This window comes from Alligator mississippiensis, chromosome 1 (assembly GCF_030867095.1).
Source record: "Alligator mississippiensis isolate rAllMis1 chromosome 1, rAllMis1, whole genome shotgun sequence".
Lineage (NCBI taxonomy): Eukaryota > Metazoa > Chordata > Crocodylia > Alligatoridae > Alligator > Alligator mississippiensis.
This window is the reverse complement of record NC_081824.1, coordinates 94,641,818-94,665,821: the sequence shown is the minus strand read 5'-3', so window position 1 is coordinate 94,665,821 and position 24,004 is coordinate 94,641,818. Positions and strand designations below refer to the sequence as shown.

At 43.9% G+C, this 24,004-nt stretch overlaps 1 protein-coding gene across 9 annotated transcripts in view; it reads right to left on the bottom strand.

The window, feature by feature from the left end:
* Window positions 1-24,004, bottom strand: part of ARMC2 (armadillo repeat containing 2) — a 192,561-nt gene that overhangs the window by 83,498 nt on the left and 85,059 nt on the right. For all 9 annotated transcript variants that reach the window (XR_009463941.1, XM_059732709.1, XM_059732706.1 and 6 more), the window contains exons 9-12: window positions 23,469-23,571; window positions 19,532-19,752; window positions 8,390-8,535; window positions 13-112 (exon numbers count right to left, since the gene is read on the bottom strand). Coding sequence is in view for 8 of the 9 variants with exons in the window: in XM_059732709.1 (XP_059588692.1) it covers window positions 13-112; window positions 8,390-8,535; window positions 19,532-19,752; window positions 23,469-23,571 (570 nt within the window). In the remaining variant the exon portion in view is untranslated. The remainder of the gene's footprint in view (window positions 1-12; window positions 113-8,389; window positions 8,536-19,531; window positions 19,753-23,468; window positions 23,572-24,004) is intronic.

Genomic DNA, 24,004 nt, shown 5'->3' with positions numbered 1-24,004 from the left:
AAAAAAACTGACCTGCTTCTTTTGGTGTTTGTTTAGGAGGACTAAAAATAAGATATAACATCTGGAGCAATCTGCTAAAGCTGCACAGCAGTCATTGTAGGAAGAAAGTTTGCTATAAATATATAAAAATAAAATATAAATGAATGAAAGCATTTTATCTTTTCTGCAAAATATAAAAAACAATCTACTTTCAAGCCTCAAGTAACATTTTCCAATATACAAAATCAAATGCCAGTACTTTCCCTTCTGCTACACATGCATGCAGACAGTTGCATAACAGCACAATACTGAACTCTGTTGAATTTATAGCAACAATTATTATGGTTGTGTGCCACTAACAATGAGTAAAAGTCTAACTATTCTTGTTCTAGTACACTAAGGAAAAAAGAGAGTATAAGGTGCCTTCCACAACCCATATGCCAAGTCTAGGCAGAGTACCAAAGTTAGTAGCCCTTAAGCACTAAGAGGAAAACTTCAAGTCAGCACAGGAAGCCAGGCTGACGACGAGAACAGGTCCTTATCCTTGCTGCACACCTACCAGTGCCTGATTTTAGTACTGATGGAACGTATCTTTCACCATTAGCAATGAAGAACACTCCTTCCTGCAACTGCCCTGACATTATAGCTCCTTCTGGCTGCTATAGCTCTGTATATCTCTCCCTTATCCTTACACATAAGAGCAAGGACATATTTTGGTTTACACACCATGATATCTGCAGAATCAAGTAGGATCAGAACAGGCTATAATATTTATGGGGACAGAAAAAAGAACAATATGAACTGATCTGAAAATGTAAATTCTGTTCAAAGAAGATAGCTAAATATTTCACATGAGAAGATAATAAATATGGAGGCTGTAGTAATGTTCAAAGGTTAAAGAACAGCATTTCTTTGGTCTGTGCTACTCAGGTATTGCTTTTATTATACAATAGCAACTGTTAGCTATAGTCAGGCTTACTGTATAGCTTTTTGGTGCCAAATCAACACCCAGATCACAAGAGAGAAATCAGTGCCCATAATCAGCAAATACAAGATAATGCCTAATGAACTGAAAATTTTCAAATAATAAAATCCAAGTTTGTACCTGTACTAAATCATACATGGGATCTAGAAAATGTTTGGTGGAATTACCGTAGAAGCGTAGTTTATATTACATTACAAAAAGGCCTCCTTCGCGGCCACATCATTTGGTATTTTAACAAGCTAGAAGTAAAACCACTTTCTCCTTGCAGGGAAAACTACTCATAGTTCTAATCAACTCTAGAACTGACCCATCTTTGGAGACCAGATTCAATAAAAGAAAGCATACTGAAGGTAGGAAGTGGAGAGAACCCCTGGAAACCATACTATACAAACTGTAGAGTCAGGGTCTGCCTGCTTTAAGCAGCAGTTCTCTGCAGCACGCTCCCTTTAGTACTGGGTAACCTTGTTAGTAGAAGTCTGAGGATGGATGATTGCTGGGATTGGGAACTTTTCCAGTGAACCCTTGTAGTCATGAGCTAGAGGAACTCACAACAACACCAAAGGCAAAGGCAAATCTCCCACTCTCTACCCCCACAAATTCACCAGCAGCCTTTTTGCTAGCTCCTACAAAATTCTCAAGTAATTTACTAGTCTATTTATTATTCAGTATTTGAAGTTTTTCAGTCAACTCTGCCCAAATTCTCATTCTCCTGCTCTGCCCCATTCAACATGGGAGGGGGGGGAAGGGAGGAACCCCCTTCTCTTGTATTTGAGAACAAGGTGGATGGAGGGGGGGCACGCGAGACAGACTGCTGCAGCTCCTACAGGGGGCACAGGCATGGTGGGGTGGGGTGGTAAAAGGTGGGGGTCAGGATGCCTGTCCCCCTACTGTTGCTTGCCTTACTGCAGCAGCATGGAGGACAAATTTCAGACAACCTTCCAGTTATTAGATTCTACACATGGAAAATTATAACAAACAATTTTTCCATGTCTAGAATCTAATTATTGGGGGGTTGCCTTATATTGAAAAATATCTTGGTTTTGGGTAAATACAGTACATTTGTTTAGTCTGGAGATATCATGATGTAAGGGGTTTAAAATACAGCAAATAGATTTAGATCAAATCTCAGGAAAACGTCTTAACTGTAACATATATAAGACAATGGGAAAAGCTGCTTAGGAAAGCTGATGAAATTTCTTATTTGGAGTTTTTCAGAAATAAGCTGGAGAGACATCTATCTGGGATGGTTTAGGAACCACAAAGCCTATACTGTATCAATGCAGAGGGCTGGACTAGACAGATGGTCCTTGAGTTCCCTCCCTTCCAACACTATGATCCTGCAATTACCAACCAGTATATTTCTATGATCAGATGAGTTAGCAGGTTGAATGACTTGCATGAAAACTACAAATGTTTTCACTAGGATTTTACCTTGAGTTAGCTGTTTAGGGTTAAAAGCACACCTTTTTTTTCCAAGTGAAGACAAAGCTGAAGGGGCTATTCATATTGGAACAGGAAACTTTCTAGGTATCTCTCTCTCTGCCAGACCTCCTTCAGAGGCAGCATATCTTTTTGGGGAACAACCAATGGGCTTCCATAGTGCTGTAGTGATATTCTTCTAGAGAAACTAAATAGTGACCTCCCATCTGCACAAGGAAGCCCCGTCTCCTATAACTTAATCTCCTGCTATGACCTGTAACGTTTCAAGTAATAACTATGAATCTACACCTCATATTTTGGGGCATAACAGATGCAATTCCTACTGCAAAGTATGAATTACAAATAAGATCATTTCAAATTTCATTTTTAAACAACTATTACAATAAGATTATTAAAGACACAAATATATTAAATTATCCTTCCTTTTTAAACATAACAAAACCATCCTAAAAGCTAAAATAATTCCAAGCTTGTAGGGCTATGATACTTAGCTTTATGAATATTAATACGGTAAATCAAGTTATCATAAAAACAGAGTTATGCCTTGCTTTTCAAAGCAAGTTAATACAAGAAATCAATCATTTCTAAGGTAAGTGGGGAAGCGGGGAACCTGGAGGAAGCAGAAGCAGGAGGGGACAGCAGGGGAGGCCTGATTCTTCATTAGAACATAGGACAAAGGGTTAGTCACCTCAGGTAACTGTACACAAATGCACAGAGCCTCAGAAACAAGCAGGAAGAATTGGAGTTGCGCTGTATGTAAAACACCTGTATGATAGGGTGTGCGAAATGGGCTGTATTTGATTTGGATTTGAATCTCTGCCAAATTGAACCAGTGACCGAAGCTTTGCACAGCCCTACTGTATGATTACTCAGAGCTCCGGTATGAAACTGGAGATAGGCCTGTTGAAAAAGTCTCTGGGTTAAGGTTAAAGGGGAGAGTAACAAGGAATGATGTTGTGGTGGGTGTCTGCTACAGACTACCAGACAAGGAGGGTGAGGTACATGAGGCTTTCTTCAGAAAACTAGCAGAAGTTTCCAGATCACAGGCCCTGGTTCTCATGGGGGACTTTAATCACCCTGACATCTGCTGGGACAGCAACACAGCAGTGCACAGACAATCCAGGAACTTTTTGGAAAGCATTGGAAACAACATCCTGGTGCACATGTTGAAGGGACCAACACAGGGATGTGCTCTTCTACTGCTCACAAACAAGGAAGATGGAGCATGTAGAAGTGGATGGCAAGTTGGGCAGCAGTGACCACGAGATGACTGAGTTCAGGATCCTGACAAAAGGAAGAAAGGAGAGCAGCAGAGCATGGACCCTGGACTTCAGAAAAGAAGACGGACTCCCTCAGGGAACTGATGGGCAGGATCCCCTGGGAGGCCAGTCTGAGAGGGGAAGGAGTCCAAGGGAGCTGGTTGTATTTTAAAGAAACCTCACCGAGTGCACAGGAACAAACCATCCTGATACGCAGGAAGACTAGCAAATGTGGCAAGTGACCAGCTTGAGCTTAAACACAAAAAGGAAGCTTGTAAGTGGAAGCTTGGAGAAGTATAAGAATATTGCTTGGGCATGAAGGGATGAAGTCAGGAGGGCCAAAGCACAATTGGAGTTGTAGCTAGCAAGGGACAATGTGAAAAGTAACAACAAGGGTTTCTACAAGTATATCAGCAACAAGAGGAAGGTCAGGGAAATGTGGGTCCCCTACTAAATAGAGGAGGAAACCTAGTGACAGATGATGAGGAAAAGGCCAAAGTACTCAACCCCTTCTTTATTTTGGTCTTCACAGGCCAGGTCAGCTCCAAGACTACTGCACCAGGCAGCACAGTTTGGGGAGGAGGTGAGCAGCCCTCAGTGATGAAAGAACAGGTTAAGGACTATTTAGAAAAGTTGGATGTGTACAAGTCTATGGGGTCATATACAATGCAACCGAGGGTGCTGAGGGAGTTGGCTGATGTGACTGCAGAGCCGCTGCCCGTTATCTTTGAAAACTTGTGGCGATCAGGGAGGTCCCAAATGACTGGAAAAGGGCAAATATGGCACCCATCTTTAAGAAAGAGAAGGATGATCCAGGTAACTACAGATCAGTCAGCTTCACCTCAGTCCCCAGAAAAATCATGGAGCAAGTCCTCAAGGAATCCATTTCTAAGCACTTGGAAAACAAGAAGGTGATTAGGAAGAGTCAGCATGGATTCACCAAGGGCAAGTCATGCCTGACCAACCTGATTGCCTTATGATGAGATAACTGGCTATGTGGATGCGGGAAAAGCAGTGGACATAATATACTTTGAATTTATCAAGGCTTTTGATACCGTCTCCCACAGCATCCTTGCAAGCAAACTGAGCAAGTATGGGCTGGATTAATGGACTGTAAAGTGGATAGAAAGCTGGCTGGATTGTCAGGATCAACAGGTAGTAATCTCGTGGGAGGATCGCTCAGCAAAATCTGAGCGGTTGCAAAGCTTCCTCTTGTGCATGGACAACCTCTACCTGACTCAAGAAGTCTATGGGCCAACGAGAGGCAAAGCGCTGCTCGACCTGGTACTGGCTACTGGGGATGACCTAGTCGGCAACCTAGTGATCAGTGGGAAGCTGGGTGACAGCGACCACGAGCTGATCACCTTCACCATCCGCCGAAAAGCTGGCAAGTCAGTCAGCAACACGGAAGTCCTTGACTTCAGGAAAGCCGACTTTGACAAGCTCAGGAGGCTTGTCAGTGAGGCCCTAAGGGACCATGACCACAGAGAAAGGGTAGTTCAAGAAGAGTGGTTGCTCCTCAAGGGAGCGATCCTCAATGCACAAACTAAGTCTATTCCATCTCGGAGGAAAGGCAGCAAGAGGGCACAGCAGCCCCCCTGGCTCTCCAGGGACCTAGCAGACCTCCTGAGGCTAAAAAGAAAGGCCTACAAAGGATGGGAGTCACCTTCATGGAGGATTATTCTGCACTGGTCCGGTCCTGTAGGAAACAGACCAGGAAAGCCAAGGCTGCAACTGAACTCCAACTAGATTTGAGCATCAAGGACAATAAAGAGTCCTTTTTCAGATATGTGGGGAGCTGGAGGAAAAGCAGGGGCAACATTGGACCCCTGCTGAACCAGATGGGGCAACTGGCAACTGACGCCCAGGAAAAAGCCAACCTATTAAATAGGTACTTTGTGTCGGTCTTTCATCAGTCCCATGGGACACCCATGCCCGCTACGGGACAGGGAAGTCCGGGTGAGGGTGATCCCCTGCCCTCCATTGATGCTGACTTCATGAAGGAACATCTTGAGAAGCTGGATACCCTCAAGTCAGCCGGCCCTGACAAACTTCACCCCAGGGTACTCAAGGAGCTGGCGAGCATCATAGCCCAGCCTCTAGCACGGATCTTTGAAAACTCTTGGCACTCTGGTGTAGTGCCCGAAGACTGGAAGAAGGCCAATGTGGTGCCTATCTTCAAGAAAGGGAGGAAAGTGGATCCGGCTAACTATAGGCCCATTAGCCTGACTTCTATCCCGGGGAAGATCTTAGAAAAGTTTATTAAAGAGGCCATCCTTAATGGACTGTCTGACGCCAACGTCTTAAGGGATAGCCAGCACGGGTTTGTTGTGGGTAGGTCTTGCTTGACCAATCTCATTTCCTTCTACGACCAGGTGACCTATCACCTAGACAAGGGAGAAGAGATTGACGTCATATATCTTGACTTCAAAAAAGCCTTTGACCTGGTTTCCCATAATCACCTCTTAGAGAAACTGGCCAATTGTCGCCTTGGGTCCTCCACGATCCACTGGCTGGAAAACTGGCTCTGGGGTCGGACCCAGAGGGTAATAATTGATGGAAGTCACTCATCGTGGTGTCCTGTGACCAGTGGGGTCCCCCAAGGCTCTGTCCTTGGACCCATACTGTTCAACATCTTCATTAATGATGTGGACACTGGAGTCAGAAGTGGACTGGCCAAGTTCGCTGATGACACCAAACTTTGGGGCAAAGCATCCACACCAGAAGACAGGCAGGTGATCCTGGCTGACCTGGACAGGCTCAGCAAGTGGGCGGACGAGAATCTGATGGTGTTCAACGCCGATAAATGCAAGGTTCTCCACCTTGGGAAGAAAAACCCGCAGCATCCTTATAGGCTCGGCAGTGCTATGTTGGCTAGCACTATGCAAGAAAAAGACTTGGGGGTCATCAGTGACCACAAGATGAACATGAGCCTGCAGTGCGATTCTGCGGCTAGTAAAGCGACCAAAACGCTGGCTTGCATCCATAGATGCTTCTCAAGCAAATCCCAGGACGTCATTCTCCCCTTGTACTCGGCCTTAGTGAGGCTGCAGCTGGAGTACTGCATCCAGTTTTGGGCTCCACAATTCAAAAAGGATGTGGAGAAGCTTGAGAGAGTCCAGAGAAGAGCCACGCGCATGATCAGAGGTCAGGGAAGCAGACCCTACGATGACAGGCTGAGAGCCCTGGGGCTCTTTAGCCTGGAAAAGCGCAGGCTCAGGGGTGATCTGATGGCCACCTATAAGTTTATCAAGGGTGACCACCAGTATCTGGGGGAACGTCTGTTCACCAGAGTGCCCCAAGGGATGACGACTAGGTCGAATGGTCACAAACTACTACAAGACCATTTCAGGCTGGACATAAGGAAGAATTTCTTTACTGTCCGAGCCCCCAAGGTCTGGAACAGCCTGCCACCGGAGGTGGTTCAAGTGCCTACATTGAACACCTTCAAGAGCAAACTGGATGCTCATCTTGCTGGGATCCTATGAACCGAGATGACTTCCTGCCCTTTGGGCAGGGGGCTGGACTCGATGATCTTCCGAGGTCCCTTCCAGCCCTAATGTCTATGAAATCTATGAAAGGGCTCAATGTCTAGCTGGCAGCTGGTATCAAGTGGAGTGCCCCAGGGGTTAGTCCTAGGACCAGTTTTGTTCAATATTGTCATTAATGATCAGAAAGATGGGATGGATTGCACTCTCAGCAAGCTCATGGATGACAACAAGCTGGGAGGTGCAATAGATACATTGGAGGGTAAAGCTAGGATTCAGAGTGATCTAGACAAATTGGAGGATTGAACGAAAAGAAATTTCATGAGGCTCAACAAGAACAAGTGCAAAGTCCTTCACTTACGATGAAAGAATCCCATGCACTGCTACAGCCGGGGGACTGACCGTCTAAGCAGCAGCTCTGTAGAAAAGGACTTGGAGGTTACAGTGGACAATAAGATGGATATGAGTCAGCAGTGTGTGTTTGTTGCCAAGAAGGCTAAACGCATACTGGGCAGCATTTGTAGGAGCATTGCCAACAGGTTGAAGGAAGTAATTATTTCATTCTATTTTGCACTGGTAAGGCCACATCTGGAATACTGTGCCTAGTTTTGTCCCTACTATAGAAAAATGTAAACAAGTTGGAGAGTCAAGCAGAGAGCAACGAAAATGGTTTTGGGGTTAGAGCACGTGCCTTATGAGGAGAGGCTGAGGGAACTGGGTTTATTTAGTCTGCAGAAGAGAAGACTCGGGGGGCTGGATTTGACAGCAGCCTTTAACTACCTGAAGGGGGGTTCCAAAGGATGGAACTAGGCTGTTTTCAGGGGTAACAGATGACAGAACAAGGAACAATGGTCTCAAATTCCAGCAAGGGAGGTTTAAGATGGATATTAGGAAAAACACTGTCACTAGGAGAGTAGTCAAGCACTGGAACAGGTTACACCTAGAGTGGTGGTGGAATCCTTAGAGCTTTTAAGGCTTGGTTTGATAAAGCCCTGCCTGGAATGATCTAGCTAGGGATGGTTCTGCTTTGAGCAGGAGGTTGGACTAGATGGCCTCCTAAGGTCTCTTCCAACCCTATTTTTTTATGATTCTATCACTTCAAATAGAACTGCCTGAGCCTGCCCATTTCAAATTGCTCGCTGTGCAGCCATTAACTTTAATGGGTAAAAGCATAGATCCCCAGAAGGAGAGGTTTTCTGGATTTTTTTTTAAATGATTATTAAAACAGTGTTTCGTACCTAAATATCCTGGCGATATTGGTACACACATCTTTATCACTTATACGCTGCTCCAAGACTTCACAGAGCTCTGAAATGGCATCACTGCACAGGAGCTGGCATCTTGACTGACGTAAGTCAGCCAAGTTCCGTAAAGTAGCTGTCAGCTGTAGAGAGATTATTACAAGAATTAATAAATCATCAAGTTGTCTTCTATGAAATCCTTGCACGTTTGAAAATTTAATAAGGCTCAGATTTCATCTAAACTCCTTTAGAAATTGTCATTACTCTGATAACAACAAGGGTAGTCACATGTGGAATAATTGTTAGACATTATTAAATGTAATACAGGTAACAAAATGATACATACCCAATGTATATAAATATATATTTAAACAATTTATATTTATTTATTTAATCATGCATATATATATGCACATTTCATATATAAATATATTTAAAGAATATCAGTCTAAGTCTTTTGCCTCTTTACACATTTTTTCACTTTACTGTCATAATACCTCCACTTCTGAAATACATTAGAACAGGGGTGGGCAATTATTTTGGCTGGTGGGTCATTTAACGAGTTTTGGTGAACTGTCAAGGGCTGCACCCACAATCTTTTAGAAGATATCCTTTTCACATATTAGAGATAAAAAAAAATAAAAATATATCAATGTATTCAAAATAAAACACCTACTATAACGCATTTTAATTTTATTTCAAAAATATTTTTTTGTCCTGATTTGTGTGCGTGGGGGGTTGAGTAGTGTATATAGAGGTAATTGCATAACAGCTCAAAATAAAGCCTTACTCTTGTACATTGGGGGGGGGGGGAGGGAGAGAAGAAGTGGGTGTGTGAGGATGGGCACATGGATATGTGTGTGAGGGTGGGTGTTGTGGGTATTTGAGGGTGTGGGGTGGGGTGGTGTGATTTACACTGGTCTCAGCAAGCCCTATACAATCAGGTACTACTGCCTCATACAGGTGCACCAACTCATGGCAGGTGAGATGTGAAAATAGGGGAGTGAGACACCCGCTAAGTGCGCAGCACTCAGACCCACCCTGGTGTGGCCACTTGGCCTGGGTCCCTCTACATCCTACTAAGTAGTGATCTTATCTAGCTCACCTTAAAATAAGATTCTTAAGAAAAGCAAAGCCCAGGGTATTAAAAAAATACCGAACACCAGTATTCTCAGTAGAAACAGGTCTTAAAATTTTGCATGCATGTACACAGAGTAGTCTATAAATGGCTTTAACCTTAGGCCAAATTTGCCTATTGGATATATACATAGAATATTTACAGATATTTTAAATATAATTGATATATGTTTAAGGTCTATTATGTAAATCCACATCTGGGACTTTTGGAAACATCAGTCTTGGAACGACCAGCTCTTAATATGCAATTACATTTTGTTAGTAACTGCAAATGATAGTTCTAATAGCAACTGAAGGCAAATTGGTAAACAAACAATAATAAAGTTTAATCTTTTTGATGGGAAGATTAAAGATAATATATAAGGAGCAATCTTCCAAAGATATAAAAAGCAAATGTGGGGTCCTTAATTTATGGACAAGCCAAAAAATGCCATAAGAAACAGAACAGTTCTTAGCTTTGAGTAGCTTCTACTTGGTTGTACTGTTCTAAACTTGTAAATTGCTACGTCAAATCCAATGGGTCTTATTTATGCCAATACAAAAGAGAAAATAAAAACCAAAAGCAATAAATATTTGCAATATACATAGATTACTTTTGGCAGTGCATATTCTTCAGCGAATTTGGTCAAAGAAAACCTTGTCTGTATATAGAGCTGTAGTGATGTCATGTTCAGACTTGGTCTTAAAAAAACGACTAAGCTAAGAACATGCACATAACTTGTTGGTATCTGATATACTGCTACCAGACAGTTCAAATGAAAAAGCAAATCTGTAACAACTGAGACCAACTGATGTTGCACGCCTTCAGCAAGGTACAACCCAGAAAATTCCTACAATTAACATGGAGCATCATTTTCACATACAGGCTTGAACTGAAAGGTCTTTACCCAAGATAATGTAAAACAAGGCACATTATTCTCCGATTGTTTCCTTTGAACTCCTGTCAGGTCTTCCTTGCCACCATGGATGTTACAAGCTTACCAACATCCCACACTGGGATGGCATCCAAGCCTGCATTACATACCTACGAGCAGGCCCTCTCAGAGGTCGAGAGAGGCTCAAAATACAATGCAATAATTAGTAATAAATGTTCCTTTTTTATTTAACAAGTGCTTTTCTAGCTTTTTTCTTCTTCTTTCAATCCTGTCAGTGGATCTCTGTGTCTGTATGTATAACCTCATTTGGAGATAACGTCAAAAGTCTAAATTTGAGGCCCTCTGTGAATGAGAGGCCCAGGCCAAATGGCCCTCCTGGCACCCCCCTCCCCATGATAGGCCCTGCCTACAAGAGCAAGATGGCAACTCAGAGTACAGACCCAAATATATTACTGACCTTACACACTTCATCGTCACACACGCCAATTTCACTTTTAATAACCAACACCTCCTCCATATCATGGGCACAGCTATGGGCACAAAATGGCACCACAGTATGCCAACCTTTTTATTAGCCACCTGGAAGAAGAACTCCTCAAGGACTGCACCATCAGACCCTTGCTATACTTAAGATATATTGATGACATCTTCATCATTTGGGCTGAAAACCTGTGATCTCTGAATGAGTTCCATCAAAAAATTTAACAATCATCATCCAACTATCTCTTGAATACTCCAGCACCAACATCTCCTTTTTAGACACAATGATCAGTATCCAGAATGGTAAAATACGGACCACGTTATACAAGAAACCCACAGACCAATATACATATCTGCACAGAACCAGAAATCACCTTAAAACGCACCAAGAAACCTGTCATACACAGCCAAGCCCTCAGATACCAACAATTTTGCACTGAGGAGAACACTTGGTATTTCACCTCACCAATCTTAAAAAGGTTTTCCCCAACAAGGACACTCCTCCAGAGAGAGAGATTGCACGTTTGAAAGAGCTACCTGGATACCATGTGAAGAATTGCTGGAATACAGAAGAAAACCCCCCACAAATTGCACGCTGCTGGTTATGACATATCACCCCTCCCTCAAACCCATATGAAAAATCCTCAAACAACTGCAACCCATACTAGAAAGAGACCCTATTCTTAAAGAGATCTTCCTGGAACTACCCATCCTAGCCCTCAAACAAGCACCAAACCTCACTAACCTCATCACCAGAAGCAAACTTCCTCAGGCCCAGAACACATCAAATGGATCCAGACCATGCCATGACAAGAAATGCAAAACTTGCCAACACCCCCACAATTACTACACCCCACAACAGAGCCATTAGCATCCCTGCATCTTACAGCTGCACCTCCAGAAATGTAATATCTTATCCAATGCACCAAATGCCCTGAGAGAAAATATACAGGAGAAACAAAACAACAACTGCGCGCCAGAATGAACGCACACCAGAAATCTATCAAAGACAAGAATACCCAATTACCTGTGGGGGCACATTTCTCACAAGAAAACCACTCTCTCTCCAATCTCTCCATTCTAATCCTCAAAGTGAACTTACAAAACACTTCTCGGAGATGAGCCTATGAACTTCACCTCATCAACCTCCTGGATACAAAAAATCATGGACTAAATATAGATACTGGATTTATGACACATCATAAACCTGCCTGACACCCATCTCCCCAGGTACCTCTCCACTATTTAACTGCTACATTCACCCCCTTTTTCTCTCCCCCCTCCACCCAGCCTGTGTCTCACCCACTGCCTCCTCAATCGACATCTTCACTGACTGCCTGTCTTGCATGCATACCAGCCCAGCCTCTGGCTTCTTTACTATTCATTCCATCTAGGAAGAGCACACACCAACTGCAGAGGCTTCCTTAGCCTGACGAAGGGTTTTTAAACCCGAAAGCTTGCTAATTTTTTTCCCCAACTATTTAAGTTGGCTTAATAAAAGATATCAGATTCACCCAAAGAACCTTGTCTGCCCATGTCAAGTCTTACAGCACTTCTTTCCTCCCTTCCATTCCATACAATACTACTACTGTCATTGAGAATTTTGCCCTCCACAGATCCCATCATATAGAACATCTTATTTGCACCTTTCCTTCCTTGACCCTCCATCTCATTTCTAATCTCATTTGAAATAATCTCTCTTCCACTTTGATTTTGTTGCTTAAATAATACAGGAAGGGTAGCGACAGGCTTTTAACTGTATCATCAGTCTCCTTCAGCATAACTACCTTTGAGCAACATCTGTCCTCTGCATGACACTTCTGTTAATACTTATTTAGATTTCAGTTCTTATTAGGATAAGTGACCTTTCGCTTTTAATTCAACATCACTTTTATTTCGCTGTCATTGTTACTATTATTTCAATCAAACTTTTTGCCATTATGCTTTGAATCTGTCACACGATGCTATTCATTTTGATTATACATTTTATTCTATCAAGCTATTACAGTATGTTGAAGTGGTTATCATCCATCATGTAAACTAATCCATAATTGTTACCATGCAGTGCTGTATGAACATACCTCTATAAGTTATTAGAGTATCAGAAGACTGATTTGTTGTGTTATTCATATATTTATGTTCTGTAGGAGTTTTCACAAAAGATCACAGATGGCTGTTCATTTTACACTGCATGAAAAGGACAATTAAGTGTATATTTCTAGGTCTATTTCAATGTGCTACAGCTAACTGTTTCATCATTGTAACGTGGTGGTCAGTATAATAAGACTATTTATTCTTGTTACATTTATGGGACAGACTAGTAGGGGCCAAAATTTTTGGCAGGTGTTCCACAAATTAGTCCTGCATCCTCCCTGAGTACTACTCCAATCTCCTTTCCTTGCCCACTCTATTGCTCCACTTTCTGCTTTCTACCCTGTGCTTCCTGCCCAATTTACTGCTTTGCTTTCTGAACTTTCATAGATTCATAGATGTTAGGGTTGGAAGGGACCTCAATAGATCGAGTCCGACCCCCTGCATAGGCAGGAAAGAGTGCTGGGTTTAGATGACCCCAGCTAGATGCCTATCTAACCTCCTCTTGAAAACCCCCAGGGTAGGGGAGAGCAACCCTTGGGAGTCCATTCCAGACTTTGGCCACTCTAACTGAAAAAGTTCTTCCTAATGTCCAGTCTAAATCTGCTCTCTACTAGCTTATGGGCATTATTTCTTGTAACCCCCAGGGACACCTTGGTGAGTAAAGCCTCACCAATTCCCTTCTGTGCCCCCAAGATGAACTTATAGGCAGCCTCAAGGTCGCCTCTCAACCTTCTCTCGCAGAGGCTGAAGAGGTCCAGGTGCCCTAGTCTCTCCTCATAGGGCTTAGCCTGCAAGCCCTTAACCATACAAGTGGCCCTTCTCTGGACCCTCTCCAGGTTATCCACATCCCTCTTGAAGTGTGGCGCCCAAAACTGCATGCAGTATTCCAACTGCGGTCTGACCAGCACCCGATAGAGGGGAATTACCACCTCCTTGGTTCTGTTCGTCATGCATCTGCTGATGCACGATAAAGTGCCATTGGCTTTTCTGATGACTTCGTCACACTGACGACTCATGTTCATCTTGGAGTCCACTAGGACTCCAAGACCCCTTTCCGCTTCCGTGCCACCAAGCAGGTCATTTCCTAGGCAGTAAGTAAACTGGACATTTTTCCTCCCTAGGTGCAGCACTTTGCATTTCTCCTTGTTGAACTGCATTCTGTTGTTTTCTGCCCATATGTCCAACCTGTCCAGGTTTGCTTGTAGTTGTTCCCTGCCCTCTGGCGTGTCCACTTCTCCCCACATTTGTGTGTCATCTGCAAACTTGGACAGAGTACACTTCACTCCCTCATCCAAGTCACTGATGAAGACATTGAAGAGTATCGGTCCAAGGACCAAGGCCTGCGGGACCCCACTGCCCACACCCTTCCAGGTCGATACCGACCCATCCACTACGACTCTCTGGGTACGACCCTCTAGCCAATTCGCCACCCACCAGACTGTGTAGTCATCCAAGTCACAGCCTCTTAATTTGTTCACCAGTATGGTGTGGGATACCATATCGAAGGCCTTCCTGAAGTCTAAGTAAATGACGTCAACCCCTACTCCTGCATCCAGGTGTTTTGTAACCTAGTCATAAAAAAAGACTGGATTAGTCAGGCATGATCTACCTGCTACGAACCCGTGTTGGTTTCCCCTCAGCATAATTTTTCCTGCCGGGCTCTCGCAAATGTAAGCCTTGATAATTTTTCCAAAGACTTTGCCAAGGATGGAGGTGAGTGACTGGCCTATAGTTGCCTGGGTCCTCCTTCCTCCCCTTCTTGAAAATGGGGACCACATTGGCCCTTTTCCAGTCCTCCGGGACCTGGCCCATGTGCCACGAGCATTCAAATATTCCCGCCAGTGGCTGTGCAATGATGTCGGCCAGTGCCTTCAGTACCCTCAGATGGAGCTCATCCAGGCCTGCCGACTTAAAGGCATCCAGTTCCTCCAAGTGCCTCTGCACCATCTCAGGGTCTACGCTTGGTAGTCTGGTGCCCTGCTGCTGCCTCTCTACAATCTCAGTGAGAGCCTTGTCTTGCCCCTCGCTTAGGAACACTGAGGCAAAGAACTCATTGAGGAGTTCAGCCTTGTCCCCCCTGTCCGTCACCAATTGCTTATGCCCATTTAGTAGAGGTCCTATTCCACCCTGGGCCTTCCTTTTACTCCCTATATAGCTAAAAAAAAATTTTTTGTTAGCCTTAACTTGGGATGCCATCCTCAGCTCCATGATAGCTTTGGCCTGTCTAACTGCCTCCCTACACGCACAAGCAGAGGAGGTATACTCCTCTTTAGTAATCTCTTCCCGTTTCCACTTTTTATATGCCTCCCTTTTTGCCCGTAGGCTGCTCTGGATTTCTCTGGTCAGCCAAGGAAGCCTCTTGGCCCCTTTCCCCCTTCTTCCTGCCCTATCTGCTACTGTGCTGCATGTCCCCCCTCTGATCTGCTGCATGTCACACACAGAGGTTACCTGTGCCACTTGTGGCACACATGCCACATGTTGACCGCCCCTACTAGCAGTTCACACACACTGCATACTTTGTGAGAGACATTCAATAACACAGGAACGAATATGTCTAGAAACACATGCACTTAAGAGATCTTGTCCCATGCAACACTTGCATGGTACACCTAAAAAAAAGACTGCACTGTAGTCTTTGAACATATAGCTTCATGTGCACAGTGACAAAGAGTCTAACAATTTCCTACAATTTGTACGAGACGCAAAAATTCAGCAGAAATAACCCTGTAGTAACAGAATCTGGTTCGCAACAAATGATAATATTTCTTCTGTATTATACATATTTCCCATGGAACGACTTGAATCAACTATGGATTCAATGATGGATAAAATGGAAAACAACTTTTTTAACTACTTTTATTCATACACAAAAATCTTGTCTTCTTTACTTTTAAAATGATCTAATAATTAATGATATACAATGGCATAAGGACTCAAATTCTATATGGTCCTGTAGCAGAAAGCCCCTTTTCCTCTTGCCTGCATTTGCTCTCCCCTCTTTGGATATGTTTCTCTTTTTCTACCTTTTCTTCCTTCCTCTCTCTTTCACTTTAAGATAAGGAATTGTGTTTTAAAATTTGTATGTGTGCATTTTGTACCTCCCCTTGTATTTTGGTATTTTTATCTATTTGTGTGCCATGGCATTTGTAGCTTATATTTTATACTCCTCACCTTTCAACTTTCAACTGAATGTGTTTAGTTTCATAAGTAAATTATATGTTGTAACAATGTTAACAAGGGCAGGAATCAAACTGTCCTTCCCTGTATCAGGCTGGCCTCTGAAAGAGCGAGTGAATCAGTGATTGAATGCGTAACGTGATTGAATGTGTAACATAGAAGCAGGCAGCAATTAACACCTGGGAAGCTGCAGATCAGCCAAGGGAAGAACTCAATAGAAGACAATGTAACAACCGGGAAATCTCTAAACGTCACTGATCAAGGGCTAGAAGCCCTGGCCTGAGATAATCAACGCCAGGGACCAACTTTTGGGCTGAGTATCTCCAGATCAACTGCTCCCAGAGCCCTATTCTAAATTCATCAACGGACTCCCAAACCTGCACGTACATGCAGACGACCCCTGGGGCTGACAGATGCCGTCCAGTAGCCACCGAGGGGGGGGGGCGGGGGGAAGTCCCACGAGGGTCAACAACCCCTGGATTGGGCAAACCTGAAAACTGGGGAGTCACCAAAGTCTGCCAGGGACAGATAAAAGGCAGTGAAAAGTGACCCTCAGTGGCGCCCTCTTGATCTCCAACTCAACCAGACCTGTCCAGCCAGAAGGACCAGCCCGCGACCCCCTTCTGGAAGATAACACCACGCTGAAAGAAGCCTCAACGACAGACTCCAGCGCTTGTAGGATAGGTATACCTGACTCTGTAGCCTGCTACTGTGTGAGTGTATGTGTATGCATGTGTGCATGTGTGGGGACCAGCCCCAAGGTTTATGATTACAGTGTTTCAATCCACCTAATAAACTAGAATTTTAAGGATCCCAAGTTGGACATTTGTACCCAACATTATTTGGTGGAGAATGCAGGCATTCTTCTAGGATTATTAGCGGATTGGTAATTGGGAGACTGTGTCTCCAGATAGAACCCACGTCCACGGAGGTGGGTGGGCAGTAGTCACCCAAGGGGGTGGATTAGGATTTAGACTCACCCAAGGGGGTGGGCAGACTCAAGGAGGGTCTGGATTTAGAAGTCACCCAAGGGGGTGGATTAGGATTTAGACTCACCCAAGGGGGTGGGCAGACTCAAGGAGGGTCTGGACTTAGTTGTCACCTAAGGGGGTGAGCATATCTCAAGGAAGGGATTTGGTTGTAGAACTGCAGGCTCAGAGTCGGTTGGGAGCGCGAGGGCTCAAAGAAACTGACAGGCTTGAGGTATGTTGAGGAAAATGTCTTTGTTTAGGAAAAAAGCCCCTAAGGTTGGAGCAGGAGGCCAAGAAGATAAGTGGGTATGGAGGGAGGAAATTTCCCCTCTCCATAGGGAGATTCTGAAGGGTGGACCCAGCCCATGGAGGGAGGATGTGTGCACCCCAGGCTTTTCCATAGGGGACATTGAATCCCAATTTGAAAGATTTTGCCTTTGTGAAAAACCCTCAGTTCAAAGGCAACACAGTGCCTTGGTCTGGCTGCTATGGCATGCTGTAAAAACAGCAGTTGAAGAAAAAGCTCAGCGAGCCTCTGAAATTGAGGAAAAGGAGGAGCTAATCCAAATTCTAAGAGATAGATGTATTCAATTGGAAACCAGTAATCAGACTCTAAAGGGGTTGTCTCGGAACTTGGAAAATGAAAATGAGCAATTGAGAAAAATAAATCAAGACAATGCCCAACAACTGGAATTATTGGACCAAGAAAAGGCTAGCCAAGAAGCCTTGCAAAAATTGGTAAAGACAATGGCTAAAGACCAAGCCGAGAAGGGAGACAAGGTCAACCATGGCCCCTGTCTAAATACCATTAACCGTTTGAAAAAGGAACTCCAGGAGCGCAGCCTGCAAGTAGCAGCTGTCATCCGGGGAGACCAAGCCAGGGATCCAGACATCCCCTTCAATCCAGGAGAGATTTGGGGTGGGGAGATCCAGAGGATACAGGGGAGCCCTCTCCTGAAGACCCCAAGTCAGATCAGGAAAGGACCCTGGTGCTTGAGGTGAGCGCAATCATGCAGACCTCAGTCACTCGGGATGCTCAGGGAAAACCCACAGAAACCACACAGGTAAAAGTCCCCCTCAGTGGAGCTGATCTAGCAGCCCTGGGCAAGACCCTGGGATCTGCTAACATTAGGAATTTGGGACAGTGGTTGCAGAAATCCCTGAATGTAGTGGAGTGTGAAACCCTGAGTGTCCAGGAATGGCACTGCCTATTAAGGGCTTGCACCACCCCAGAGATTCAGGCAGCTATGAATCAGGAGGACAGTTTTGGGGGAGACAATATTCTCCGGAGCATAGTGGGTTTGGGGATCAGTTTGGGAAGAAAGACATTTAAGGGATAGCCACCAGACACCTGGGGAACCTGTTACGGACTATGTGATCCGGTGGGTTATGCTGGGATTGCTGTCAGGGACGGTTCTGCCCCTAGACAAGGAGAACAAACGGACATCGGACATAAGAAGTATAGATTACCCTCCTGGGTTTTGGAAGGAGGTACAGGAGGGCATGCATCAGCCCATAATTGGACTGATAGGGCCGCTCCGAGAGACTGGGAGTTATGTGCTGGGAGAACTCCTAGCCCGGGCTCATTTCTTTCCTTTCTCTAGGTTCATGCAACGAGGCCAAGCCAGAACCCTTGACCTAGCCATTCCCAATCAAGAGATCAGAGTAAGTCATTCTCTGAACAGGCACCACCTGCAGCAAGCCTGGAACTCTACCTTGGTCCTAGCTGGACTGAGTAAGGCAGTTAGCTCCCTGAGGCCACAGGCAACAAGCCCCACCTGCTCCAGCCCTTAAAATATAGGTACAGCCTGCAGTATCCCTATCTGGGCAAAGGCAAAAGTTCTTGCTTCTAACCTCCCAGGCATTTCCTTGTTAGGCTTCTGGTTTTTGATTCCTGGCTCCAACTTTGGCTTCCATTCCTGGTAAGTCCCTTGGCATTCCCTGCTCATGATTCTGGGTTGGCTTTCAGCTCTGGCTTTTGAACTCTGATCCCAGTTAACCCTTGACTTTGGCTCTGGACTCTGGCCTGTCCTGATTTATGGATATGGCTTCTGAATCTAGTTCTGATGCCACATCCCTCTGGACTCCCAACTCCCTAGGAACCAATCTGCTATCAGCATTCAAACTAATTATAAAGATGATTTTATTAAATTCCTAAAAATCTTTCTATTAATGTTAGATTTTTTTCTAACACCTTTACAAAAACCACACATAAACACTCCAAAATATCTAATTTTTTATCATGAAAAACTGCATAACAATTTCATTTTAAAAAGTCTATGAAAATTTACAATCAGTTTATTCACATGCAAACAGGTGCCATCTACCAGTTTAAAGCAATTTAATTTTAAATTTAAATTTAGCCCTCAGAATTCTTATTTTTAGAAATAAAAATAGATGCTGACCTGGACTAAGAGATGACCCAAGCTGGAGAAGTGTGTGTCATTTTCTCTAATGTTATTAATCTGCTTCACTAACTGCAGCAGTATTTCCACAGCTCCTTTGTTGGCCATTTCATTAAGAAGAGCCGCATTTCCAGAAATGAATTTTATAGCCCCCATACAATAAAGAAGAGCTTCATTATTTGCTTGTAAATCTTCAATTCTCAGGACCTCCAACAAATAATCTAAAATAAAAATCAGCATTTAGAAAGTCTGACACTGACATTTATATTTCAGCTATCCCTGTCCTTAAAAAAAACAAACAACATAGTTGCAAAAGAAAACCGTGGTTGTAAACTTTACCATACTCTTCTTTTATGTAAATTGGAAGATTAGGTATCTGGATTGAAATCAACAGCAATTATTGATGTGTAACAGAAAGGATCGAACTTTGGTTTCCTAGTCTTTAGAAAAGCACATACATTTTGAAAAAACAGTGGTCATCACTAAAATCTTTGATCAAGATTTTCAAAGTATTTTATGGGCCTTACTTTTTGAGTGCTCAGTTTAGAACACCGTACACTATTCAACGAAAGTGAATAGTATTCTCAGTACCTTTGGAAAATAAGGCCTCTAAGGTATACCTCATTATGCACCTAAAAAGTCAGGCATCTAAAATCAATGGTTACCTTTGAAAAGTTTGCCCTTGGTATTTTTTAACTTTACATTTTCAAGCAGAATCAGGAGGATGTTCCCTACCAACAGAACAATCCTAGTCAGTTGTTGAACCTTTATTTTCTTGATCTGTTAAAAAGAAACTGATACTGACTTTTGTTTCTTTAGTCACTTTCAGTTCAAATAGAAGAGAAACAATTTTCCCATCCCATTTTAAACCTCTCCTGCTCCACATTAGAATGAACCGAAGATCTTACAACTGCCTAGCGGTCAGAAGGATTACCTGGGATGCAAGAGACCTAGCTAAATCAGAGCAGGACCTTGAAACTCAGTCTCCTGCCTCTAACATGAGTAATCTACTCAGCAGACTGTTTTCTATCCCGGGTTCTCTCTCTTGCTGAAGTTTTCTTTTATGACTCAATAGTTAAATATACATAGTACAAGAAAGGGATTCTGCCCCTATTGCCCAGTGATTAGGACATTCACACAGGATGAAGACGACTCGGGTTCAGTCCATGGTCTGAAACAACACAGCAGGAATTTACAGCTGTGTCCCCTATACCCTATGGAAGTGTCCCAAACACTTGGCTACCCTACAGCAGCAATTTTCAACCAGGACACTGGCACCCAGTGTCATCACTGTGGCATCTCAGTGTCATGAGATGCTTTTAAGGGTGAAGAGGGTACCGTGCAATATTATAGCACTGTTAGGTATACAAACATTGTCACGGCGGGGTCCCACAGGAGAGCCGTGATCTCCCTGAGGTCCCTCTCACCGTGTCAAGTCTGGCCCAAGGGCACCCTCTTATTCTCGCCCGCCACGTCTTTGATGTTCAGTAAGTTCGGGAGGCTGCCTTACACCTCCTTCGGCACGGCTAATCGGGACCTCCATCCCCGTGGTCCCCGTGTTCTCCTGGACCCCCCCCCGGGGGTCCCTGTATAATGGGTGCTCCCCAGGCACCCTAGCCTTAGGGCCACGCGTGGCTCCTACCAACCCCTAATACCACGCCCCAAGCCTCGCAGATGTTCTGGACGTTGTCCTGTCGCCAATCAATTCGCCCGCTCCCTCGGGCCTACTCCGTACACTCTATGGAAGTGCCCCCTCCTGGGCTCTCCCTCTCTGTGCCCGCTCCGGGCTCTCTCTAGTATACTGCCCCTCTCTTGGGGCTCTCAAGGCCGACTTTAGGCCTTCTCTAAAGTGTCGTCCCTTTCAGGGACCCTTATCCTCTCTGGGACTTTGTATCGAGCCCTACGGTCTCTTAGGCCCACCGCACTGCTAACCTCCCTCCTCCGGGTGCACCGTGCTGCTATCCCCTCTTGCCGGGGACCACCGCCGCACTTTGCCCTTCTCCTGGGCTCTGTACTGCTAACCCCTTTTGTCGGGGTCCACCACAGCACCCTGCCCCTGTCTGAGGTCTATTGCAGCATTAGCCTACTACCAGGGCTTGCTATGCCCATCCTGGGCTTCACAATAGTCCCCCTTCTCTGGGACTTGCTGTGCCCACGCTAGGGCTCCTCAACAATACTGCCCCCTCTCTGGGGCTTGCTACACCCACTCTTGGGCTCCTAATGATACGGCCCCTCTCTGGGGCTTGCTGCGCCCCCCTTGGGCGCTGGGGTCCTCACGCTCCGTCGTGAGGCCCCTTTAAAGATACTGCGCCCTCACTAGCGCCAGGGTTCCCACGCCGCTGGGGTCCCTTGGGGTTCAGGCGCTCCTCTCTGAGCTTAACTGACCCCACAACTCTGCCCTACAACTCTCAGGGCCTAATGCGCCCTCACTGGCGCCGGGGTCCCCACTTTACCGTGAGCCCCCTATGAGGCCTCCTCCAACCCCTACAGCCTCACCCAAACCACCGGTGTAATACACAACACTAAAGCAACCACAAGCCTCCTGGCTATAATCAAAACACAAGGCACTGGGCCATAACAACATAAGCCTCCTGGCTGTAATTCAACACCATTGCTCCAGCCTCTGGAGCTCTCGCGAGCTATACTTGTGATCCAGGTTCTCCCTATATCCTGGCTGAGGGAGCTCCTGCCTCTCCGGCTGCTAGCAGGCAACTGCTAGCCTGGCTTCAGCCCTGGGCTTTATAAGGGCCAGGCCCTGCCTCCTACAGGCAGCTGACTTGGTTGCCCCGGCAACCCACAGCTGTGCTCGTTAGTGTCCTGCCAGGGCTCTCTCCCTGGCAGTTCCTCCTCTCTAGGAGCAGAGCACTGAGGTGCCCTGCAACAAACACCCATGTGATTTACAAGATAAACTGACACACATGAATCCACAACATCAAAAATATTTGGAGTTTTTTGCAACAGAAGAATTGTTCTATTTTTTCATAATCAAAAAATGTGTGAAAATGAAGAGCTGGTATTTTGTTTGGAATTCTTTGAGTTTAAAAAGGTTGATAACCACTGCCCTAGGGTGAGAGCTTCCTTTCTGATCAGAAATTTTATTCTGGACCTGGGGAACCTTTCCCAAGTAAAGACTTCTAAAAATTGCTACAATTCCACAGAACGTTTCAAATTAAAAAAAATTATATGTATGATGAAAAAACAATTTTTTAGTGTTTTGTCTGATTGAAAAAAAAAATCAGGTATTTTCTTTAATAACTGATAATCTGTACTCAAGTAAAACATTTAATAAGCAATTACTTTAACCATAAGAAAACTTTTCCTTTTTTCTGTCTACATATTAATCTGTCATAAAAACCCTTTCCATCAAAATCCCACTTAAAAATTAGTGAAGAAAATCATGGGAAGACAGGATTAAAGAGAAAATGATGTTGCTCATATAGACATTGTCAATGTACCTACCTAGATTTTCATATGGTCCTCATCTCCCTCAAAGGAGTACATTTGATTTCTGAAATTGTTCTCGAAGTTTCTTTCTCAAAAGGCCTCTTGCACTTGCTTTGTACCTGGTACAATTATCTGGCCTAAGACTCCATTTCTACAAACGTGCTTAAATTTAAGGATGCAAGTAGTCCCATTTACTTCAATGGGACTATTCAAACTCTTTACTTAGCACATCTATTAAGTACTGGAGATATTCAGGCCTAAATTAATAAGACATGTAATAACGTTTTACTGAAAAGGAAATAAATTAAAAATAGGATTGAACATCACTCTCTCACTTATCCATCATTTCTGCACTGTGTACATTTTTAAAGTGTGGAATTCAGTTTTGGCACAAGTTAACTGTCAGAATTTTTCTACAGAATGTGAAGGACAAACAATTTTACTATTTCAGCACTTAACATTTATTTTAGAGCATGTAAAATAGAATACATACCCAATAGTTTGTCATTTTGGATAAGAAAATCATTTTTTTCATTTCTGCAAATTTTAAATGCAAGTTTGCACACACTAAGCATATTCTTTCCACTCACTTTCATCTGCAGAGAGAAAGAGATGAAACAAAAATTACAATTATATTTTTGTGAAAATGAAAATTTCCCATATTATTTTAAAAGTTAGGTATATGGTAATCCTGAACTTCAATAGGCAGACTTTCAGAAGTCCTAAGAAAAGCACCAACAACTAGTTACTGGGTCTGTTCTGGTCCTGAACTGAGTAGATGTTTTGCTATTACTTCACTGGAACAGAATTGGGCTTACAGAATTCAAAGATTCTAAAATCTAAATATGTAAAATTGTAAAAAAAAAAAAAAAAAAAAAAACCCTAAAAAAATTGTATATGTAAAACTTTAAAAGGACTGCATATTATTTAAAAATAATTCTAATCTGCCTCTTCCCTTGAGTAGCGTTCCTTGTTTATTCATTAGTAGCCACACAACAAAAATATAAGAGCAGTTATGCTGAATAATTA